Consider the following 25,025-nt stretch of genomic DNA (forward strand, 5'->3'; position numbering starts at 1 on the left):
CTATCCCATAAAGTGGACATTATTAGTGTCCCAATTTGCAGAAGAGAAAACAAAATCACTGAGAGGTTAACTAGCTTGTCCAAGGTGCACCAAGATTAACTGGCTAACTGGGATGAGAAAGGTACCCAATATATTTCTTTTGCTCTAATATTCTAGAAAAGGCAAATCTAATTCAGGGCTTCAATGCTTGAATTTTTGTATATTTATTTTTTATCTTTTGTATAATTAGTGTAATATCAATTCTGATTTCAATGTATTTAAGGTAAATAGGGTGCAAGATTCAGAGATGCAATCTAAGCACAGAAGGTGGATGGCCACCCAACTAAGGAACTTACTGCCACCTAGTGGCAATCTGTGCTTGCCGCGGCAAGAATACCAGGCCTGGTGCAGGTGCTGCAAACCCCTCACTGTGCAGGTAGAATCTACCAAATATCACATGTATTCACTCCTATTTGCGAAGGTTATTGCCACGTCAGTGTCATATGAGAAGTCAAGAATGTGTTTTTCAGTGACCCCCACCTTCCTTCCTCATCCCTGCCTTCTTGGGACAAAGTTTGTGACTTCTTTTACTTCTATACCCCTGGATATGCTCCTTTTATGCTACATACTTTACTGACGGTGATCTGCTACTCTGCACCCCAGAAGGTGTGTGAACGTCCTGATCAGTCGCAGGGACTTGTCTTACTCATCTATAAATCCTAGGCTCCTAGCACAAGGCCTGGCACAAAGGCAGTATCCAGTGAATGTTTGTTGAATGAATATGAGTGAATGCTTTTGACTCAAACTTATCACTCTGCATGATTCGGGCCAAGTTTAAGCAGCAGTTTATTTGAATATATAGTAAACATTTGAAAGGGGTGGGTGGGGAATGGAAGAGGCTTCTCAGGGAAGTGTCCAAGGAAGGGCAGGGCAGGGCAGGGGGCCCATGGGCAGTTGGCCTGCTCACAGGGCAGTGGATGCCCGGAACTTCTGGGTCAAACAGAACACGGCAGCTGTGAGGGCTGTGCACTGACGGGCCAGGAGTTTCACACTCAGGTCATGGTAGCCTTTCTCGCAGGTCAATTTAGCGGCCTCTACAAACTGGTGGTAGGTGTACACCACATCCCTGAGGTTCCTGGCTGCTTCCCTGTGCCGGGCAGAGCAGCGGCTGCAGTCTGTGAACTGAAAGCACAGGCCGGCCAGCTGGACCAGGTGCTGGAAAGTGTCACGCACAGCCCCCTGCCTCTCTTCAGGGGACTGATCTATTTTGATAACATGCTGACAGCTCGACAGCAGCTTCTGGGAGCCCATGCAGAGGCGGCTCCGGCTTTCAGAAAAGTGCCAGGTGCACTTCTCTGGGGGATGTTTGTTTCCAACCCCCCAGGAAGCTTCTAAAATGTCTTGTAGCTCCAGCAAGCTTTCCATGAGTTGGATGAAGCCCTCAGGGGGGCTGGCAGGAGCAGCTTTCAGCTTTCTCAGAGCTCGGGAGCAGTACTCTGGCCAGATGTGGCTTTTCCTTGGCAGGGGCACCGTGCTGCAGCTATGGGCTCTGGCAGACCTCCAGGGCAGAACCACCTGGCTTCCTGCAGAGGGCGGTGAGGTAAGGGGAGCTGTAGGGTGTGCTTCCAAGTCCCTGTCTTCTTCCTCTGTCTCAGGCTGCAGGCCACGAAAGCATGTGGCATAGGAGAACTGACAGCTGCACTGCTCCATCCCAATACTGGGGGTCACTGTCTCATTCATGCCCGCAAACCTCAAAGATGTGGCCATCCTCAGGCTGGCAGAAACTTCAGGATGTCTTTCTGGGGCAAAGCATAGAAAAGATTTCTCAGCAGGAATGCAGATGCTAGAGTTGTCATCTTTGCTTTCTGGAAGTGAGAAATGGTTTGAAGCTTCTAAATGAGGCTCCTCTTGTGTACATGGTAGTGCCTTTGGCAAGGAAGGCCCTGGAACCCCCTGAGGGGTGTCCCTAGGGGCTTTATCTTCCCCTATCACATGGTTAAGTGGCTCTGCCTTGACCCCCTCTGGAGGGAAGGCTGAGGAAATGGTCGGCTCCTCAAGTAAGAAATCAGGGTCTAAATCCAACTCTGCCAATAGTTTTTGTTCTTGGGCCTGGAAGCCTTGGCCTCCACTTTGTCCTTGAGGGTGTCTGGGGGTATGTGGTGGGGTCTGCTCATCCCCTGTTCCAGGAGCATCCAAGGAGAGGGAGGTTATTATTTCACTAGCTGAAGTACTAACATCAAGAACCTGTGAAACAGCATTTGACACTTCACCCTTGAGGTCACCTGAATCCTTCCCAGATTCCGCCTGAAATAAGGAGATGCCATTTTTGTTTGTAATTTCTCTGTCACTTTCCAAAGATAGTCGTCCTTGTTGCTTTTCCTTTGTAGGCATAGAAACCATTTTCTCTTCTGAATTTATTCCACACTCATCACTTCTAGGCCCATCTCCAGGAGACAACAAAGGCTCTGTGTATTTGGAGGCAGTTTCTTGCATATGATTTATACAAAAAGATCCCAATCCCATTTCCAACTGGACTCCTCCCAGCTCTAGTGTGCCTCCTTGAGAGATATTATGTGGCCCTGGGCTGATGGCCAGGCAGACTTTGTCTGGGTTAGGGTCACCACTGGAAAGAGGGAAGGAGCTGTCCCCACACTCTGTGGCAAGTTCTTTGGGGGCAATGCCATCTGGTTCTTGAAATGAAGATAAGATTTGGGAAGGCTCTGCCTTAGCAGTATCTGGGCCAAATGAAGCTGGGTTGGAACAGTGAGGAGTGCTTGCTGAGAAACTCGCAACTGTAGTAGTCAAAGGAGAAACTCCAGGATTCTCTTTATGGCTGGAGTCAATCCGGAGGCGAATGGCAGAGATAGAAGACACTCTAGAATCGATGACAGACTTGGTTTCCATGGTCTCGGGCTCCATCTCCATGACTCTGGAGGCTGGGTTTGTGCTTTTGGTCTCCCTCAGGGGAGCCAGCAGCCCCAGGGCCTTGGTCTCCAGGAGGCCAGGCTCACCTTGCACATCCTGCAGAGAGGACACAGTTGGGGAGGGTGCACTGAGGGCCATATAGGGTTCCCTGTCATAGTAGCACACATCGTCCATGTTCTCCAAGGAGGCTGATGGCTCCAGGGGAAACGAGACCTGAGAGGTGTAGTCAGTCTGTAGGAAAGACCTCCTTTTCCTCAGGGTCTTGGCATACTTCTTCACCCCTCGCCTCCTGCTTGGCTCTCTTCCATCTGGCCCAGCATTTAGGCTGTTCTCAGAGCTGCAAGCGCTGGCCTTACTTGGAAAGCTTGTGGCACCGAGTTCTGCATCAGAAACAGCTCTGGGCCCTGGGAGTCAAGAAAGGAAAAAGTACATAAAAGGCAAAAAACAAAGAGCTTCATAGAGCTTGGACTCAGGCCTTGGGTTTGCCTGGGTTCAAATCCTGGCAGGGCTGAATAACCTTAGGCAAGTTAAATTTTGATCTCCTCAACTGCCTCATCTGAAAGAGGGGGATGATAATTGTGATAGATCTTTTTTAAAATTTTTGGTTGCCCAAGTTACATTTTATTGTCTTTTGGTTACAGTCCCTCAACTTTCTCTCAGGGAATGACATCTCCACAATGGTTACAGTCCACTGGAACTATTAATGAAGGTGCCTTGTCCACACCAGCCAAGTGCTCAGATTTATGATTCCTCGGAATTTCAAACTCTAACACATTAAAAAATAATAAAAGTAGAGTCCATTCTTTCCAGCCACAATGTCCTGACAATACTCATAAGAAATCCTGCTACCCAGACTCCTGGTTTGGTTGCTGTCCATCTCTGAACCCAGTTCTTAGGCTTGCCAGCAGTTCTATGAGCTATCTTATGTCCTTCTGACATTTCTTCTTTGTGCTTACATTAACCCAAGTCTGTTAGTACCAATGGTACCAATCAGTCCTGCCATGCAGGTTAAATGAATCAGTGCATTATTGTAAAGCACATAGCACAGAATGCCTGTGCCTAATCGGTGTTCACTGAAAGGGAGCTGCTGCTATTATTGTTATTACTGTCATTTTGTGTGAGGGTTCTGAAGGCGATTTCTGTTGACAAAAAGGGGCCAGAGCTCTCAGTCATAGGCACGACGGGTTTTGTGCATGCTGGGATGGGTCTTTATGAGAGGAGAAGCACTGTTGTAAAGGAGTCCTGGGAATCGGCCAGAAGGAATTGGGATGAGAGCCCAGCACTGGAGAATCAGGGAGCTAGTACACTCAGACCAGTCATTCCCCACCTGGCTGCACGCTATCAGAGATCTCATCAAATCCTAGGCTGCTCCCCAGACCTCCTAAATCAGAATCTCTGAGGCGAGGGCTGAGGAATCTATAGTTTTTAAACAAGGCCCCTCAGGTGACTCTGATGCCCAGCCATGTTTGGGAGCTGCTGCCCCAGACTACCAATAGCCACTGACCACAGAAGTTTCTGAGGCCCAAAGAAGGAGGAGCTCCCACAGCGAGGCAGGGGCCCCCACAGTGAGGCAGGGGCCAGACCAGAAGTCAGGCTCAAGAATCCCAGTTTTAGGCTCTCTTCTCAACACCACACTGGTTCCCTGTGGGAAACAGACCATCCAGTATGAACCTTATGTCCCTGACTAGACTCTCGTAAAGGGCCCTGCCTAATGGTCTCTGTCATGTCCCTATCCTACCTCCAGCACAATGGCTGGCCTGGCAGGGCAGGCCGTGGGCACAGAAAGCTGTTGTCTGGGTTCTTTGGGAAGCACTGCACAGTCTGGCGTGGTTTGTCCTTTCCCTGGCAGCACAGTCAATTATTAACTCAGGGTAGACGGTGGAGAGTTCATTCATTCATTTAGCAACAATTGCCAGACACTGTGTGCTGGGGACACACAGTTCCCACACTCAAAGTTCTCAGGCTAGTGATGGAGAAAAATATCAACACAAAATCGTACAAATAAATATATATATATATATATTTATAATCACAGGCAATTCTAAGTGCCAGGCAGGAAAAGCCCTAGGGTGCTTTAAGAAGGTGTGACAGAGATAGAGAGACCTGCCCTGGTCTGGGAAGTCTGGGAAATGTTCCCTGAGAAAGTGAGCTTCCAGCTGGGGACCTGGCGGGTGGGCACCAGCAGCCAAGGATCGGGGTGAGGAATGTTTGGGGCAGAGAGAGCAGAGTGTGCAAAGGCTGGAGGTGGGAAAGAAGTTGGCACTTGTGAAAAGTGGCAAGGAGGTCTGTGTGGCATGTGGCAGGAATGCAGAGACAGGACTCAGGAGGAGAGAGAGAGATAGGCAGAGGCCATGTCACAGAGGGCCTTAAAGGGTCTCACAGGGCTCACGAAGGAGTTGGCCTTTCTCCCCAGAGCAGTGGTAAATGACCGGAGGGCGGGGAATAGGGGCTCAGAGAGCAACAGGATATCTCTGTGCTATTTTCCAATATTTTTCCTTCAGAATGCAGTGTATGTGTGTGTGTGACTGTGTAGGCACATGCATGTGTCCTACAAGGATCTCAGATCAGCTTTGAAATGATTTCATGTGGAAGGACACTCCATACTTTGTGGAGAAATATATGAGGAACCTTATAGGAACACAGCCAACAGATGCCCTATCTTTTTTTTTTTTTTTTGAGACAGAGTCTTGCTCTGTCACCCTGGCTAGACTGTACTGGCATAATAGCTCACTGCAACCTCAAACTCCTGGACTCAAGTGATCCTCCTGCCTTAGCCTCCCAAGTAGCTGGGACTACAGGTGTGTGCCACCACACCTGGCTAACTTTTTTATTTTTAGTAGAAATGGGGTCTCACTCTTGCTCAGGCTGGTCTCGAACTGCTGAGCTCAAGCAATCCTCCTGCCTCGACCTCTCAGAGTGCTAGGATTACAGGTGTCAGCCACTGTGCCTGGCTCCCTACCTTCTGATGTCAGGGTCCCTTGGCCCCCAAAAGGCCTTGCAGGTCCATTGATGGCCTGTCAGTCAGGTTCTTCTTGCTTCAAGACCTCATTTAATGTAGCTTCAGGGTCAATAATGACAGAGTAGCTTTCTGTTGTTGTGCACTCCTATCAAACATTTTTCTTTTTTGTAAATTCTGTCAATCCCACAAGGCAGCCCATTTGCTGCCTCCTCTGGGAAGCCTTCCCTGATTCCCATTGTTGACTGAATCCCTCCAATCTCTGCTTGCCCACAATTCTCTGAACGTCCCTTGCAGCCCTGATTTGAAGCCATGACACTTGCAGTTTGTCTACAGCATCCAGGTCTGCCTCCTCAAAAGTGGACAAGGCCCTGCTTTACTCATGTATCTTTCTCTCAAGCTTGGTCCTAGGCCCTGGGCTCTGGCCCCTGGGGGTTACTCAGAAACTGTCTGCTGAGTCTGCAGACCTGCTGGGGAGGGCTCACCTGAGAGGGTGTCTGGGGGTGTGAGTTTATCAGCTGCATCATAGTATTCCTCATCCGAGCTGCCATCCTCAAAGGCCAGCGGCGGGTGCAGGGCCAGGGCTTCCAGTGTGGAGCTGGGCTGGGCCTCAGTCCAGCCCTGCTGACCCCAGGCTGGTGGGGCTCCCCACTGCCGGGATGCTGTGCTCTCTGAACTATCGCTCAGGTGGCTGGCCAGGGAGAGGCTGGAGCACAGGCTGTAGTAGTCGGTCCGGCTGCCTTCGTACAGCCTGGGGTCCAGCCTGACTGTGCTCAGTTCTGGTCCCCAGCTGAATGTGTCAGGAGTGGGACTCTCAGAAAACTCTGTCTTCTGGCACTGAAGGTTGGCTCTCTGGGCCAGATCCAGGAGACAGAGGAAGCCACTGGTTTCAATCCGGCTCCTCTCCTCTTGGCTGGTAGAATCGGTACTCTCTGGGAGGCCTGGTAAGCCAAAGTGGAAGAAGGTGGACCTACTGGAGGAGCAGGCATCCAGGTCGTCCTCTTCCAGGGCATCCATGGACTCACTCGAGCCACTGGTCCTAGAGCCTCGGCTCTCCGTGTTGGCTGAGTTGGATGCCTCAGATTCGGCACTGTCTGTAATGCTGCTGGCCCCACACATGCTTGGGTCTCTCCTGGCCACCTCAGGTGTAGGGCTGTTCCCAGGAGGCTGCTCCTCTTTTACAGGTGGTCTGCAGGGGCCCAGCTTCACCAGGTGTCTGTCAGAGAGAGGCTCTAGTATGCAGTCCACTTCAGAGGACTCCTCTGAATCGCTGCAAGCCCTGGATTCGTAGCCTGCAACACAGGGGACACCAAGGATTACAAAACAGCATTCCAGGACTGGCAGATGGCTGTGTGTCCCTCTGCCTCCTCTCCCTTGCCAGATATGAAAACTGAGGACCAGAAGGGTGACTGGTACAAGATCACCCTAGACTAACACAGAATCTGAGAAATGCCAAATTCCATGTTATCCCCGTACCATCAGACCACTTGTCCCTCATCTGCATGAGCCACCTAAAGGAGACAGGATTAACTCTACCCCTACTTAGAAAGAGATCTATCTGTTCATGGAAACATGGTGGGGATTTAATTAGATTTCACTTTGCCATGGGCAGCATCACCCAGGTTTGCTAAGTCCCTCACCAAATCTCAGCTCTGTCTTGTCTGAGTTTCAAAACCAGACGGGGAATCATATTTTTAAAAAAAATAAAACAGATCCTTCCCCTACTCCTGAGTACTGAGTCAAATCTCTAGGAAGTGGGGCCTCAGAATCTGTATTTTTTAGCAACTTTATGGGGACTTTGAGGCTGCCAGGCAGGCATCATGCTGAAGTCTGGCCTTGAAGATCCACTGTGCTATGGGCCTCTCAGCACAGTGAAAACTCATCTGGCTACAAGTATGGCAGAAGGATTCATGACGGGAAGGTGAAAGACATTGAGGCAGGTCTCCGATTTCATTTCTCCCCAAAAGCCTCCTGAGTGACCTTTCTAAAACCTTTCTCTAATCACAACACAACATGCTAAAACCCATGCAAGCCTTCCCTTGCCTACAGAAGAGAGTCTAACTTCTCCCACTAGAGTTATAATCAGAGTGTGGCATTGATGCCTCGCTTACAAGACAGGCCTGCCCTTCCTCAGCAGTCTAGTCCCCTTCACAGGACCACCCTCAAGCTCCTCAGCAGCCTAGTCCCCCACTCAGGACAGCCCAGATGCCCCTCAGCAGTACAGTCCACCTCACAGGACTGCCCTGACCTTCCTCAAGTCTAGTCCCCTCACAGGACCCCCTTGACCCTCATCACCAGTTACATCCACCTCATAAGAGTGATGAGACCATTCTCAAAAGTCTAGTCCCCTCAAAGGATGGCCCTGACCTTTATCAGCAGTCTACTCCCCTTCAAAGGATGGCCCTCACCTTTCTCAACAGTCTCCTCTACCTCCCAAGGCAGGTGGGACCATTCTCAGCAGTCTAGTCCTCTCGAGAGAATGGCCCTCACATTCCTCAGTGGTCTAGTGCCCCACATACAATGGTCCAGATGCTCCTCAGCAGTATATCCCCCCTCACAGGATGCGCCTGACCCTCCTCAGCCATCTAGTCCCCCTCAGAGAAAAACCCAGACCATCCTGAGTAGTCTCATGCCCTCAGAGGAAGGCCCACACGATCCTCACCAGCCTAGTCCCCAACACAGGACAGTCCAGATGCTCCTCAGCAATCACATCTACCTCACAAGAAAAATAGGACCATCCCTCAGAAGTCTAATTCCCTCAGAGGTTGGCTCTCACCTTCCTCAGCAGTCTAGTCCCCCCTACAGCATGGCCTTGACCCTCCTCAGTACTCTTGTCCCCCCTCACCCTCCTCAGCAATCTAGTATACCTCACAGGACGGCTCTGACACTCCTGCAGCAGACTAGGCCCCCTCACAGGACAGCACTGACACTCCTCAGAAGCCCAGTCACCTTCACAGGACATTCCTGTCTCTCCTCAGCAGCCTATTCCACCTCAATGGACAGCCATTCTCTAGTCTAGTCACCCTCACAGGATGGCCCTGACTCCTCCTTTATCTAGCTAGTTCTCTCTCACAGGATGGCTTATATCCCTTTTTAGCATCCTCATTGCATCTATGGCCCAACCCCTCCTTAACAGCCTGGTCAGCCACTGCAGCCTTCCTCACCATGCTCCAGCCACCCAGAGAGCTTCTTACAGATCATGACCTTGCCCTTGTATCATGCCTCCATGTCCCCTCTACCCCAAATGATCTCTCCTCCTTCCTTTGCCTGGTTAACTCGAGCATGTTCTTCAAGATCTATTTCTTCCTTTAGAGCACTTTCTCTGATCACCGCTGCCTGCCTGGCAGCGCAGTCCCTCCCGCCACCAACCTCCATAACAGTACTGCTCCTACTCCGTGTTGTCTCCCTGACCAGACTCTGAGGTATCATCCCTCCTTCACAAATACATTGCGTAAAAACAAATACCCAAAGCTCATTACTGCCTCAGTATTTTCCTGTATTTTATCTATTCCACTGAGATGATTTATGCCTATTTCATCCATATGGAGGAAACACTCTATAGTGATGTGCTACTGAGCACCTCTTCCCACCTTCACGTTCAGTGACATCACATTAGTGGCTTGAGATTAGCCATGGTGGGAGTGCTTATCCCACAGAATTAGGCAATTGCTTCAAATCAGAATTTTTTTGCCCTGCAGAGACAGCTGTTAAACACTTATCAGCGTACCAGTGGGAAAATGCTGCATCCACAGTGTGGATGCAAAAACCTGACAGAAACTGGGAGTTGGCCTGGGAGACTGTCTCACCTGCCTTCCACTTCTTCATTCCTTACATATGATTTCAAATCCCTTTTGTCTTCCAGATACCTTCTTCCTCTAAACATGTAAGGTTGAGGAATTTCTATTATAATTCCAGAGAATGCAAAAGAGTGCATAAGTATGAAAGAGGAGCAAGGTTATCTACTTTCTGAACAAGTAAGTGGCATCTTTTTTTGATGAGAAAAGATGATAAAATACAGTGGATCTTAGAGATGATTTCAGAAAATACTATAGGGAATCAGAGATCTTCAACAGCATTCCTTGGCTTTTGGAGAATTTCAGGCACAAATAAAGCTTCTCTATTTAGTATTCAGGAAAGATCAACAACAGTTTTCCAGGAATTAAATGGAGAAATAGCTCTCATCCACTTGAGTTGAAGTCTCATCTCGATTCAATTCACCACCTGTAGGCTGTCCTTACCTACAAAGCCAGTGAAATGGCCTGTTCTTACTGGGGCAAGACTCAGTGCCTCACCTTCTTCAGCAGATACCCGGTGCACTTGTTTGTTTCCAGGCCAGAGGAAAATGGAGGTAACCGGGTCAACAAACAGCCTGTGGTACCCAGCAATTAGACAGGCTAGGTCTTTTGCGCTGTTCGATTCCAGCAGCAAAGTCAGAACCTTGGAAGGCAAAGAGAACGTTCATGTTTATCAAGGGCCAGAGGACAGTCTGAAGACTGACAGCAATACAGTGTGAGGCCAATGAGAGATTTCAAGTAAATCCATAGGCAGGCCTCCTGGTGCTCCATGTTCTCACCTGCACGGCTTAAATGAACATACACATATGCACATATACAGACACAATCACACATGCACTCACACATGCACACACACTCCCCCACACACATATCACACATGCAGAGTGGGTTCCTGTCATCCAATCTATATGTCTCCTGCCTCTCCATCCTCTACCCCAGACTCCCACCCCAACCACCCCACCCTACCCTTCTCATTCATGCATTGGGGACTCTTCAAGACTTGACTAGAAAAGGAAAAGGAGCAAGAACAAATGGAGAATGAAGACAGTGATAAGAAGAATAATGCAACCTTCTTGAGCATGTTGGAATTAAATCAAAGGAGGGCAGAATAAATGTAAGAGCCTTCAGAGAGGCTCAGGAGGTACCCTGCACTATTTGCCCATATTAATTTCTGCCACTCAAAACTCTTGGGCACCCATCTGGTCTCATGCATGTGTGATAAAAATCCTCTGCTGTTTTCCATCTAAGTTTCTGAACCCAGTAGGAACTTCTCCATCAGGAGAGAACGTGGTCCAGCTCAGTTTATACTAAATACCTTTTAGGACCTTCCCAGGAAAATGCACTGCTAACCACTTTCCCTTTGATGGGACAGGATGGACAATCCATCCTCTTAAGCAGATGTTGGACATTAGACTTTATTATTATTCAAAAATCATATAAACTACCTTAGAATAATTTAGCCCCAAATTCCAGAAGCTGGATTCAGAATCTCTCCCCCTTGTGTTACCTTGACGTCCTGAAGATACACTTTGACCATGCTCACTTTCTCAGACTCTTCTGTCAGATCTACGCGACTGATGTTTGCAAACTCTGCCAATGTGGATATGATGTTGAGTTTGCTATTGATAATCTGGCTAATCCCATACTTGGCTCCAACTAGAAGGGCAATGTAGGATTCTCTATCCTGTAACTGCAGAAGGGTGGAAGGGGAATTAGTTTCCATTCACAAGCTAGTGAAAATACATTGTACCTGTAAGAAATAACACCTCTCTCTAAACTCCTTGATTCCTACCTTAGGAGCTACCACCATTCCCCTAGACTATTGCCTAACTTGAGCCCCAACTACAGCTAAATCAAATATAAATTTATCTCCCATAAGACCCTTTCCAATAGAGTGCTCAGCCAGAAGACTACTACCTGTTCCATAAATACAATCTGTACTTTCATACCTATGTGCCTATATTCATTCTGTGTCTTCCTCTTGGAATCCCTTACCTGCATCAATATTTGTTTAAATCCTAACCCTTCTTTAAAAGCTTTCATCAAAACCTACTGCCTGTAGAAAGCAGCTACCTCATCTCAGCCTCCTTGAACCAGGTTAGTCTCTTTCCTCTCTGTTGTGCTCACACTATTTCCTCTGTACTTCTCTGATAGCACTGAGCACTTATGATTTCTTATAGTAATTATTAGTATTCAAGTCAATAATAATTCCATGTCAAGTTCCTTGACAACACAGTCTGTATTTATCTCTATTTGTAACCCCTAGTGCCCAGCAAACACCCTGAGCCAGTTCAATGTGGTTGGTTGCTTCTCCCATCACCAGTTCCTTCCTAAGCAAAAGGAGACTAGGGACAGGAACTGGACAGCTGGGAGAAGGCAGAATTAGCCTTGGAAAAATTGGAAAGTTCTTCTTGTACCTTTTTTCAAAAGCTTCCTTTCTGGGTTTCTTTTCCATTTTTTGGGTCTTCTGCTTAAACAAAGACTCCATCTATTTTTTCCCCTTCTCTAACTATATGATGCTCTTCCTTTCTCTCAAAACATTGATTCTCTACATTGTTAGGGCAACAATCTGATTAAATTGACCCATCACTGTAAATGACTGAGAAGCACACCAAATCCTCTCAAAGGAGTTCTGTTAATATATATATATAAAAAAACCTAACCTCTAATTGGTAATCAGCTTTGTGCTGGAGAGTTCTGGGGCTGACAGTGATGGGGGAGAGTCCCCTCAAACCACACCCACCCACACTGATTGCTAAAAAGCACATGCTTATAGGCCTAGGCTCCAAAAAAGGCGGGGGAGGAAGAACAGGAACAGAGCAGAAGGCTCTTCTGCTTCTCTTTTCCCTTCTCAGGCCCACCCCTCAGTTCTTCCAGTCTTCTGAACAACAGAGGCCCCAGCCCAGCGGTCTAACATTCCTATCTTTCCTTCATGATTTCTAATTTTCCCTCTTCACCTTCATACACCCAAAGCTCCAGAGTAAACTGCTTACAGTGCCCTTCACCAGAATGCCTTTCCTCTATGCTGAAGTCTAGCCCAATCCAACCTTCTTGGCCTCCTTTAATCCCTTCTTCTCTCTGTCCTCATCCTGAAGCTAGCAGAGCTACCCTCTGTCATCTAACTCCACAGCAATAGCTCTGTATGTGTCTCATGGCTTTGCTTAGTCTTACTGGGTAGCTTGTTTTGTCCTTCTATTCAGCTCTGCCTCCCGCACAATCTGTCACAGAGCTAGACGGTAGATGGTGAAAGCAAAACATGAAAAATACTTGCCAATGGTGTATGTTTTAGATTCCCGAACAAATTCTAGCACATGATAAGAGTTCTCAGGAATTTTAGGCTAAAAGATACATTGATTTTCAGAGGACCTCTAAGGTCCCTTATAAGAGTAGGGTTCCACAGTTCTCTAATACATACCATTAAAGTAGCATTAAATATTTTCCCACCGTAAGTCTTGAGTTCCCCGAGGATCTGTAGATAATTCAAACGTAGCTGAGCGGCAGAAATAAGTTGCTTAAATAGAAAAAACAATGTTGACATCAGAGTTATTTACTCTCCTAAAATCCAAGCAATGTTGAAAATCTTTTCTCTGAGGTCTCACAACAGACAGCTGGGTGGGTCACCAGAGGCCACTGTGACATTACCTTTTGTCGGGGTTCTAGCAAATTCTGGTTCCTCTTCATGTGGAAGCTAATGGCTTTCTTGATGTCTTTGCCTTTCATATTTCGGAGTAAAGTTGGAGATATGAAGTTTTCTATTCCCCAGTCTTTCCTGCCATGAGACATTGGAGACAAGGAGGCCCATTTTTGCAGTGTACTTGGCTCTAATGAAGAGCATAAGTACATTTTATTCAGTACTTCATGTTCCCACAATACAGCAATTATGAGCCTCATTCTCCAGTGGAAGAATTATATACATATTTTTCTTTCACACACACATGTATATTCTCTCTCTCTCTCTCTCTCTCTCTCTCTCACACACACACACACACACACACACACACACAAACACACACTCCACAAAAATCACCACAGCCATTCAGGAATTAAACCCCCTTAATCATTCTGGGAGCTCATTACTCTTGGAGTAGTACTCTATTAATCAGAACAGGAGTTCTCAATCTTTTTCACTACAACCTGTGTGACAAATGACAGCACATGTATAACACTCTCATGGGGCAACACAAAGCACCAACGAATCTCCAAGGCCAAGCTTCAGAATGATGCCAGCCAAGCAGCCTCAAAGTCTCCCACAAACTTGTTGAAAATACAGATTCTCAAACCTCACTCCCTAGAGATTTGACTCAATACATCAGGGGTAGGGCCAAGGACCTGCTGTGTTTTTAAAATATGACTCCCCATCTGATTTTGATGCCCAGACAGGACAGAGCTGAGATCTGTGGAGGGGCTTGGCAAACCTGGGTGATGCCACCCAGAGCAACTCTAAGCTAAGAATGAGGAGGTGTTGGAATCTTAGGACTTGAAACTGCCCTAGTGGGGATATAATGCTCTAGGAATTTGTTCACACCCCCAGGAAAAATTAATTTCCAAGGCATTCTTGCCCTAAGAAAAGCTTAACACTGAAGTTGTCAACTGATTTCCCAAGATATCCCCCAGGAACTAGGAGTTTACAAGGGGATCCTGTGTCATTCCATCTGGACTGGGAGCAGGTTCTGACATCCAGGGGAGCCAGGCGGGATGGAAAGATGACAGACAGATAGATATGTCGGTGGGTGAATATCAGCTTTCTGTGGCATCTGGCCATCCCGGACAGGGGGCAACAAGTTACAAGTGCAGTGCAGCTGCTGTCCCCTGCCACTCACTCTATATACTTCAAAGAGATCTTCTGTGGCTGGGCACATGCATAGGTCCGCTCCTGGATATGCAGGGCTGCGAGTCGGAGTGCAGAACTGCATTTCATTTCCACAGCAAAGCGTTCCTGGAGCACATCGCTGCAGCTCTAGAAGAGAATGGATAGAGCAGTTAGGAAACAAGAACAGATATATTGTGTCCCCTGGTTCTCTTAGGTGAAAGGTAGCAGGACTAGGAGCTCAGCTTTAAGAGCTGGCTCTGACAGTTTTTGGCTGTGTGACCCTAGATAAGTTACTAAGACTCTGAGCATTGGTATCTTCCATTGCTAAATGAGAATAAACCTACCTTACACAGTTCCTGTGAGGTTGAAATTAGATAATGTGTATGAAAGCAGGTATAAGGCACACATTATACAACATAAATCATTGATGGCACTGTTATTATTCTTATTATGCTCTGCAACCATTTCTGCAAGGCTTTGGGCAAATTAATCCACCTAGTCTGGGTTATCTCATCTGTAAAACGGTGATGCCCCCCAAATAATTCTTCATCAGAATAAAAATGAAATAATAACTCTCACCTAAGGCGGAAGACCAGGCTAGGGGTCAAGGAACGACTAAGTGGATGGTTCTGCCACTAAGTGGTGACCCCAACAAATCATGTGACCTTTCCAAGACTGAGTTTCATCATCTCTAAAATGAGGCTTTGAAGCACTAAAGCCCCTTTTAGCAATACAAACTGTAATTCTAAAGATCCTAAAATGGGGCCGGGCGCGGTGGCTCACGCCTGTAATCCTAGCTCTGGGAGGCCGAGGCGGGTGGATCGCTCGAGGTCAGGAGTTCGAGACCAGCCTGAGCAAGAGTGAGACCCCGTCTCTACTAAAAATAGAAAGAAATTATCTGGCCAACTAAAAATATACATACAAAAAAAAAAAATTAGCCGGGCATGGTGGCTCATGCCTGTAGTCCCAGCTACTAGGGAGCCTGAGGCAGTAGGATCGCTTAAGCCCAGGAGTCTGAGGTTGCTGTGAGCTAGGCTGATGCCACGGCACTCACTCTAGCCCGGGCAACAAAGTGACACTCTGTCTCAAAAAAAAAAAAAAAAAAAAAAAAAGATCCTAAAATGGTATTAGAAAATATATCATCCACATTGCAGACTAAGCCTGAATTTCATTATTATATTGCAAATCTCATAACATAGCAACCCAGTGACAGAAAAGGGAATTCTGAGGGATAATCAAGCCCATCCTCCTTCAGATAAAGATAATCCCTATCAGAGAATTGCTTAATTGCCTTGAGGTTATGTTCAAAATAACCCAATGTGCCATCATTGGGAACAACCACTGTTATTTTAGGAAGCACAGACACAATCACCTGCAGATAGAGGTATTCAAAGGCCACAGGGTCTTCCTTCAGGAGGTCCAGGGGGTCCTTGGGAACAAAACACACCCTGAAGAGGCAGCGGTAGTCATGTGACTCCTCCCTTTCTACCACCTGTGAAGGGTAAGGGAGATATTATTAATCTTCTAACTGCTTTTGTCCTTGTAGTTATTTTACAACACTACTTTTTTTTAAAAAAAAAAAAGACAATGAAAGCTAGTCCCAAGAGATTTCAATTTTAGTGCTTCCCAAGATAGCCATAGACCTTTGCTCCTAATTTGACTTTCTTTCCTATAGGTATAAAGTGTAAAAGATTCAAAAGGATGATGTTTCCCCCTGACCCATGTCTGAGTTCCCCTTTCAAGAGAAAATCCCAGTCTCCAGTTGCTTGTGTGCCCCTTCCAGAGACAGTCTATACACACACACACACACACACACACACACACACACGCAGACACACACACACGCAGACACACACACGTGTCAACATATGTATATTCTTTTCTCTTCCACAAATAATATATATACCATTCTGCATCTTACTTTTTGTCACTTAAACTCTTTTAGGGATTTAATTTGATTTTCTTTCCCAATGCAAATGGACTGGAAGTAATTAAAAAGTCTGCAAGCAGCAAACCTTCTAACAGGTGAGTGACTGGGTAAGAACTCATCTGTGATGAGGAATGCTCAGAGGGGCTTCTATGAGGTCTTGTCTTACTCATGCAGTTCCCTCACTTAAAAAGCCCCTTACCATTTTCCAATTATTGAAATCCTACTCATCTTTGTAATAGTACACACTCAATGAGTATTTGTTGAATTAACCTGTGTTTGGCTTTAAAACACTGGTACAACAAATTACTGAATGACTGAAAGATTGAGTGGTACAGATGGATCAGCTGTGTTTGCCCTATCCTGCCATCGGGGATCATCTCGGGGGCTAAGACCCACAAAAAGGGCTTAGACACAGGAAGAATGCTTCCCTAACATCTCAAAGGCAGCAAGTGCAAGGGCAGATCATCAGAGCTGGAAGCAAAAGATTGGGGTTCTATTAGCTGTATTATCTGAAGAACATCACCTTACCTCTCTAAGCCTCTGTCTTCACGTCTGCAAACGGGGATCTTAAATCTGTGCTCTGATGAAAATCGGGCCTGATTCTTGTCCTGTTATTCCCAGGCTGAGCAAGCTCTGCCTTCTGGGGCATGAGAAGTGCATCAAACCTGCAGACGTGCTGAGCCCTGTCCCCACAGGTTCTGGCCGAGATGTGCAGCCAGCCTGGCCTGTGCCTGCCAGGAACAGGCAGTTGGTCCTCCCTACCTGCTGGATGAGCTCCTCCTCATGCAGCAGGTGCAGCTGTGAGACACTGTACTGTTCTTCCAGGACCAGCGCAAAGTACTCGATACTTCGGATCGACAGCTTCTCCTTCACTGTGAGGATGATGTCCTAGCAGGCACAGAGAGGCACAGGGGTCATTTGAGAACAAGGAAGCCTTCTCTGGCCTTCTCTCTGCTTCTTGGTGCAGCTAGGGAGAGAAAAGCCTGTGCTGATGGGCTCACTGCCAACTCAGGCAGGGCTCCAGCTCCCGCTCGTCAGGCCCCTCATGGCCCTGCACCCACCGCTCTCCTCTCCTCGGACCCCAGCACGCCCACACGCCCACACTTGGAAGGTTGAAGCCATCCAGTAGGCGCTTCTGCCTCTTTCCTCAATGTCCCTGGATTCATCTCCACTCTGGAATTCTCAGTTTGTGTCTTCAACTGCTTACTAGGCAGAATCCCACCAACCACTTGTGATGTGACTGAGGGAAATCTCTGAACCTCAGTTTCTTCCTCTGCAAAATGGAGGATAATGACGCCTGCTTCTCAGAGTGGCTGACAGAATGGAATCATAATTCTGTGCATTACAGTTGCCATGTCACACTCCTCTTGTTCACTCCAGAGGCCCTGTGTCATCACAAGGGCTTTGCTGCCTCAGAGCATTCACACATGCTGTTCCCTCTGCCTAGTATACTTTTCCCATTGCTCTTTACAAGTCTGTTTCTTTCTCATCCTTCAAGTCTCAGCTCAAATGCCACCTCTTCTGGCCACTGAATGTAAAAGTAATTGTCCTTGTTATTCTCTGTCCCAGGTTCCTGTTTATTTCCCTCATCATTATTTAGTATTATTTTCTTCAATTAACAGCTATAGTAAAGTGAATGTATTCTAAACCTACACTACCACTTGCTAGCTGTATGTCCCTAGATAGATTGCTTACTCTCTATGCCTTAGTGTTTGCATCTGTAAAATGGTAGTAATATCAACACCTACCTCACAGGGTTGTTTTGTACATTAATTTCCCCATATGACACTTAGAGCAGTACCTGGTGGATGGTAAGTATCCAGTACGTGCTAATTGCTAGTGCTTCTTTTCTTTTCTTTTTTTTTTTTTTTTTTTGAGACAGAGTCTCGCTCTGTTGCCCGGGCTAGAGTGAGTGCCGTGGCAGCAGCCTAGCTCACAGCAACCTCAAACTCCTGGGCTTAAGCGATCCTACTGCCTCAGCCTCCCGAGTAGCTGGGACTACAGGCATGCGCCACCATGCCCGGCTGATTTTTTCTATATATATTTTTAGTTGGCCAGATAATTTCTTTCTATTTTTAGTAGAGACGGGGTCTCACTCTTGCTCAGGCTGGTCTCGAACTCCTGACCTCGAGCGATCCACCCGCCTCGGCCTCCCAGAGGGCTAGGATTACAGGCATGAGTCACCGCGCCCGGCCTAGTGCTTCTTTTCTTGCGTATTGTCTTTCGCCCTGCTGGATGGTGAACCCCCTGAGAATGTGGACCTCACCTGTCTTGTGCGCCATCAGACAGTATATCCAATGCTTGGTTGGCATGTAGTAAATGCTCAGCAAATTTTCACTTGATGAATAAATAAAAATCATAAATGTCCTGCTAGAACCTCAAATTCAGTAAGTCCCAAACCATTAGGGGACTTATGTCACCCCATTCTTCCTGACTCCCGATTCTGAGTCCTCTCTCTACTTGTTCCATCACACCCCGTAACTAACCAGTGACTAAGTCCTGAAGAGTCTATCTGCTTCTGCAACTCAATGATATTAATTCAGTGCCTGTGGTGTCCAGGCATTGTGCTGGCTGTGATGGAAACCCTGTGTCTTGACTCTGTCCCTTCTTCCCCACTCTTCCACATCTACCTTGAGCTCATGTATTTCTCCTGGCTTTGAAGAGTAGTGTCCTATGGACCTCCCCACATCCCATCCATTCTCTACCTTGCATCTAGAGCAAAGGTTGGCAAACCATAACCTGTGGACCAAATCTGGCCCACTGCCTGGTTTTGTAATTAAACTTTTATGGGAACGTAGCCATGCCCATTCGCTATAATGGCAGTGTTGAGTAACTATGACAGAGAACCTGTGGCCTGAAAAAAACTAAAATATTTACTATTTGGCCCCTTATAGAAAAAGTTTGCTAATTCCTAATCTAGAGGAACTTATCTAAGGCTTGTACTGGTCATGTTCTCCCTGGCTCAAGAACATTCAGTGGCTCCCCATGGCCCACTGGCCAAAATCCAAACTCCTCAGCTTAATATTCAGCCCTCTCAAGTATCAGGTGCTAAACTACTCCCTCTTCATCATCTCCTGCTTATCTCAATGCACCCTGCTCGCAAGCCCCGTACATTTGCCAAACTTGCCCACCTCTGGGTCTTTGTTGGTGCTGTTCCCCACGTCTGCATGCCGTCTTCAAACATCACTCCTGACCCACTCCTGTCAAAGTCCATCTGATCTTTCCACACCTGCTATGCAGGCTACCACTCCCTGGAGGCCTTTACTTGCCAACCAGCTGGAAGCTCTCTCTCCCCTGAGCCCATACCACACTGCTTCTGTCCCACTTTCATGGTCCTAAGCATACTACCCTTTATGACTTATCCCCAAGTCTTAACTCCTCACCCCAGCCCCATGCTATGACTCTGGGCTTCCTAAGAGGGTGACCCTGGATAATTTGTTTCTGTATCACCAATAGCCAAGCTGGCACACAAAAATGCCTGGCACACAGAAAGTCTCAGAAATGTTTCCTGGATCAAGTAACATATTCTTTTCCTCGATTTAGAGAAACAGGGTTTTCTTATATAAGAATTTCTCTTCCCTTGGTAAGGGGGCGGGATAGAGAAGTCACTGAGGCACTGACAGTGATTTTCCTTTTTTCACCCATAGGATTTGTTAATAACACCTCTGTCTCTTTCATAAAGAGCTAAAAGATTTGCTTTAAAAAATTTGGCTACTACAGACAAGTAAGATTAACCAGTATTATACTGGCTAAGTCCTTGTTCATTTTCCCAACTCTCTTTATCATCTTGAATTTAATTCCTCTGTGATGTGGGCTTTTATTGTAAATATCACCTCAAAAAATTTTTGACCACCAAAGGGGGACTCACTTTAAAGAAATCAATCCTTCCATTCCAATCGTCTTTGATCAAAGATGACAGAAGTAGAACTCTTGTCTAATTTATGTGCAAAATCTTTCCTTTCATGCAGAATGGTAGAGAGATATGCTCCAGCACAGAGTTAAAAAACAGTCCAAGTTTGAAGCCAGTTATGAGCTAGCTGACTTTGGCAAGTTTTAGACCTCTTGGACCTATTTTCTCATCTGCAAAGAGGGGATAACACTGGCCACTTCATGAGGTTACTGGGGCATTAAATGAGGGAATATACAAGGAAGTGCTTGGGAGAGTGTGTGGCATGCAGTAAACACTTAAAATCTGTTCCTCCCTTCCCTTCCTCCTCTGGGCTTGGAGCTTCCTGGGTTCAGAGAGGTTTTCTCCAGCTTCTTCTAAGTCATGCTTAGGAAGGAATGGGATGGGGCATTTGGAGCAGCTCTCTAGGAATTGCCAAAGAAAGATGCCAGAGAGAAACACTAGGTATGTGGGTACATGTGTGTGTGCACTGTGTGTGCACGTGCATGTGTACATGAGTATGAATGTACTGTATGGATGTATGTGTGTGCATGTGTGTCTTGGCTACTGTCTATTAGCTATAGCTGCATTGGCCCACCTGAACCTGGCCCAATACCAGAAGAGCTGGGCTCGATGTTTCCTCTTACAATTTTTAATGTTTAAACAACTTATTTTGCTTCTTCACTGCAGCTTCACCCCAACACTATTCACTCCCTTGTTCAAGAACTGTCAGTGCCATCCCCCTATTATCTACGGACAAAATCCAGACTGTTGTTGCCTGGCATCTGAGGCCCTCCATAGCCACTCCTCCCCCAAGAAAATGGCTTGTGTTCTAGTCCTACTGGATGGTTCACTATTTCCTGGGCAATGCCCATTTTTATGGCTGTTTTAGTCCATGGGACTCCCTCAGACTGATGTATATGCCACCCCTCAACTGCCCTGTCCCTACTTGCCCTTGTTGAGATCTTAGTTGCTCCCAAGAGCTCAGCTCAGATCCAGCTTTGTTTCCAAGCCTTGTCTGATGTCTTGACGGGCTGGAACAGATGGTGCTCTTCCCTTTGCATGCAAAGCATTTCCTTGTCCCTCTCTTCACAGCCCTTATTTCATCCTGCCTGGACTATTGGTAGAGTCTTGAATGTCCACCCTCCCTCAACAAGATTGCAAGCTCCTGAAGACAGAGACCACCTTTTACCAAACTCATTAACCTCTGCCAGAGTATCTCATATGGGGGAATTTGTTCCATATAAGTTGAACTGACTTTAATGCAGAATAGAACATGCAGGGGCCTGGGCCTTTCCTGACATCTCACCTGGGTTTTTAGCTGCTCTAGAGTGTCTTGGGTAGCAGGTGGAGTCACAGACAAGAGGCAGGGAGGCCTGGTGATTAAGGATGAAAGCTTAGGAGTTCTAAGATGACCTTGGGCAAGTCACTTCATCCCTCTGAGTCCTGATTTCCTCCCCTGCAAGATGGTGATAAAAAATACCATCTTGCTGGGCAATTGTACAACTAAATGAGATAACACAGTGCTTGGCTTATTGCAAGTGTTCAGGCCATGGTGGTTATGAGACCAAGGCAGATGCAGGGCAAGATGCCTGGAGGTCCTAGGAGCTAGCAAATTCTCCTGGGAAAGAGGTTCAAGTTTATTCTTAATACCTTCACGGTTGTGTTTGCATCAAACTTGAAAGCTTTTGTCTGTCCATTCTCCAAGTACAGCTTGAGGACATTGGGCATACACAGCAGAGAGTTACCCTGGAAAACACAAGAGTATTGTTGTGTCCCTGTCACACCCTTCCTGCCCCTGGGTGTGACAAATCCTTGGCCGCCCAGCCCTATCTGGTTTAGAGAGCAGGATCTTCCCTAACCTCCTCACCATGTCAGGGGTAGCTTCTTTGCATTTGGGAATTTCTCCAATGGACAGGAGGCATGCTGTGTCAAGGGAAACTCATAAGAACTGTTAGATATGACAAATGGTAGAGAGGGTAGGTAAGCCCTGCCATGAGCATACTGATATCACTGCACAATCCTGTGCAATGTCTTCATGACCATCAGCTGACATTTTGCTGCTGGCTGCCACCCTTATGGGATGCAATCTGGCAAGCTAGGTGGCCAGCATGCATCCTGTCCGAAATGGGCCTTTCTGAGATTCTTGTACCCTACCTGGTGGGGCTGGGATGGAACACTCCCTCAGAGCCTCCCCCACCCCCATTTTATGGCTGCATTCCCTGTAGTGAAACATCACCAAAGGGCAGGAGGAGGCTCTCCACCTCCACTCACCCCAACCATCACCCTAGATATGTGAGGCCTCCTAAGGGACTCTGCCACACTTGGAGGGCTTTTTGGGAAACAGGCACAGTACTGGTCTGTGTTTGGTGACCCCACACCAGCCCGAATTCCTGGGGTGGAGCAGGGCACGGTTTTGGAGAATCCCTCCAGCTCTCATAAGAAGTGACCTCCGAGTGTTTAGGTGCAAATACAAAGGGCCCTCGCTGCTGGTGTCCCCCAGAAGCACTGAGAGATTCTAGAGTCCCCAAGATTTGAGCTAGAATCACCCCAGCACTTATATCTATAAACAGTTTGGGTGTAAAGCCCTCCTAGATAAGGAAGTTTAGAATCTTTTTCAAAACACCTAACAGCCTTTTCAGATGAGAATTGTGCATCTTCTAAATACAAGGGTGCTTCTATCTTCTCAGCAAGACTCACAATCATCATTCTCTATAATTTTTTTTAAACCACAGTATTTTTATGGAAGGGAAAGGAAGATGTTCATATTCCAGTGTCATTTCAAACTCCATTAGGATGCGGGATTTCAGACTGCTCACTCTGCTGTCGTCTTAACTTCTCTGGCTTTGGGTGTTTAGAAATCTTAAGCTTTTGATTTCCCAAGTGGAAAATTTTTCCTTGGTACTTTTCTTTGTGATTTAAAATGCCTATAAAAATACATCCATAACAATATCACATTACTACCATTTACTATTCTCTAAGGCTTCTTCTATTTTTTATCTATATCTGTAAATAGTTTTAGAGAGCTGCAATAATAGAACATACATGATTCTATGTTCAGTTTTTACCCAACACACATTTCATATATAATTTTTATGTCAGCTTAGTATTTATAATTTTAATAGCTTTAAAATATTCTATTGAGTTGAAATATCAGAATTGATTTAACCATTCCTCTGTCCTAGACATTTAGCATTTCTTGCATTTTGGGGGCTATTTTAAATGTTGATACTATAGCTATCCATATCTTTAAATATATGAAGTTTTGCTTTTAAATTATTTTATAGACTACCTTAATAGAAATGCAATCTCTGGGTCACTTTTTATGGCAGTCACTGAGTTTTGTTTTTTTCCACTCAAAAAAGTTTAAACCAATTTACAAAGCCACCAGTTAGTGCACAACTGTAGTTACTGTCTCAGCATCAGGGCATATGTTTTTTCTCTATTTGTGCTCATTTACTAATATACAGGACCATTTTTTAATATTTTCCTTTGTATTTCTTTAACTGTGAGCACATATTTCCAATGTTGGTTTACTATTTCAGATCCTTCCAGAGTGACTGTGCATTCTGAGGCAGTCTTATGTCCCAAGGGGAAAAAATTTAACGAGCAATTTTATCAACCTTTAAACACTTGAAGGGATGGACAGACAGGTCACAGTGATGAACTCTTACAGGTTTCACTGTCTCTGCCTCGTGTGGTTGATGCAGAGTCTCCCGTCAACTCCCCTTGGGTGCCTCAACTGCAAGTCTTTCCGGAGACACCTTTTTTAGAGAACGCTGTTCCTCTAAACTCCCTATCCCCCCAAAACTCTGAACCAGTTTTGTAGCCAGTTCAGGTCAAAACTTGTCTTTTTCTGGTCTGCTCAGCATAGACACCAGTGAATGGGAGGTCCTGATCATTTTAACAAACCACCAAACAGGTGATCTGGTCCACACCTGTAGTGCCCTTATTCTCTACCTGTCCTGCTACTTGGTTCTCACCCTCACTACTCATCACTATGCACAACTCTTTAAAACATGTATTGAATATAAATTTAATTTGCTAAAGAGGTTCAATCCATTTTCACAAACACAGACAAACAGAGACTCAAATATTGCTGACTGACAAAATCTCAGGTCTTATCTGATTAATGCATTAGGCCTCCCACTGGACCCTTCCTGAACAAATCCACCTTTCTCTCTCAGCTCTAACTGAAGGTGTGCTCAGGTAAGTAGCAGGATAGGTAGGACATAAGGGCTTTGTGGATGTGGAACAGGTAACCTAGATCCATTGTTAAAATGGCCATGACCCCCTCCTGCCCCCATTTGCTGGTGTTTATGGTGAGAAAACCTGATAAGAACAAGTTTTGACTTGAAAGTTTCAAAATCTAATCATGATTGCTGATTTCGGAATGACAATAGTTGTAGACCACGGGAGGAATATTTGTAAATTATGGATAAATATGGCTTTAATACAAGAATCCGCATTAATATCAAACTCTAGCCAACATTTTTCCCTTTACAAATTTGTCTTTTGAACCCCTAACTCTGGGTCTCTCCATTTCAAAAAGGTCTAGACAGCATGTTGTGGTGAAAAACCAAAGAACTGAAGTCACACAGACTGGGCTCCTGCATTTTCTTACTATGTGATCTTAGAGGTTAAGTCTCTTAAACTCTTAAGCCTCTGCTTCTTTTATTAAATTCCCTTTCTTGCAGGGTATTATAATGACTGAGGATTATGTATATAAAAAGTTTAGGTCACAT

General features: G+C 46.2%; 1 protein-coding gene across 3 annotated transcripts in view; it reads right to left on the minus strand.

Annotated features, from left to right (window-relative positions):
- Positions 1-808: 808 nt before the first annotated feature.
- Positions 809-25,025, minus strand: part of FRMPD1 (FERM and PDZ domain containing 1) — a 137,297-nt gene continuing 113,080 nt past the window's right edge. For all 3 annotated transcript variants that reach the window (XM_045562463.1, XM_045562462.1, XM_045562461.1), the window contains exons 7-16: positions 21,934-22,029; positions 17,157-17,282; positions 15,837-15,956; positions 14,475-14,611; positions 13,297-13,423; positions 13,070-13,165; positions 11,162-11,344; positions 10,153-10,297; positions 6,346-7,152; positions 809-3,308 (exon numbers count right to left, since the gene is read on the minus strand). In XM_045562463.1, the coding sequence (XP_045418419.1) occupies positions 943-3,308; positions 6,346-7,152; positions 10,153-10,297; positions 11,162-11,344; positions 13,070-13,165; positions 13,297-13,423; positions 14,475-14,611; positions 15,837-15,956; positions 17,157-17,282; positions 21,934-22,029 (4,203 nt within the window). In that variant the 3' untranslated portion in view covers positions 809-942. The remainder of the gene's footprint in view (positions 3,309-6,345; positions 7,153-10,152; positions 10,298-11,161; positions 11,345-13,069; positions 13,166-13,296; positions 13,424-14,474; positions 14,612-15,836; positions 15,957-17,156; positions 17,283-21,933; positions 22,030-25,025) is intronic.

This window comes from Lemur catta, chromosome 10 (assembly GCF_020740605.2).
Source record: "Lemur catta isolate mLemCat1 chromosome 10, mLemCat1.pri, whole genome shotgun sequence".
Taxonomy (NCBI): Eukaryota; Metazoa; Chordata; class Mammalia; order Primates; family Lemuridae; genus Lemur; species Lemur catta.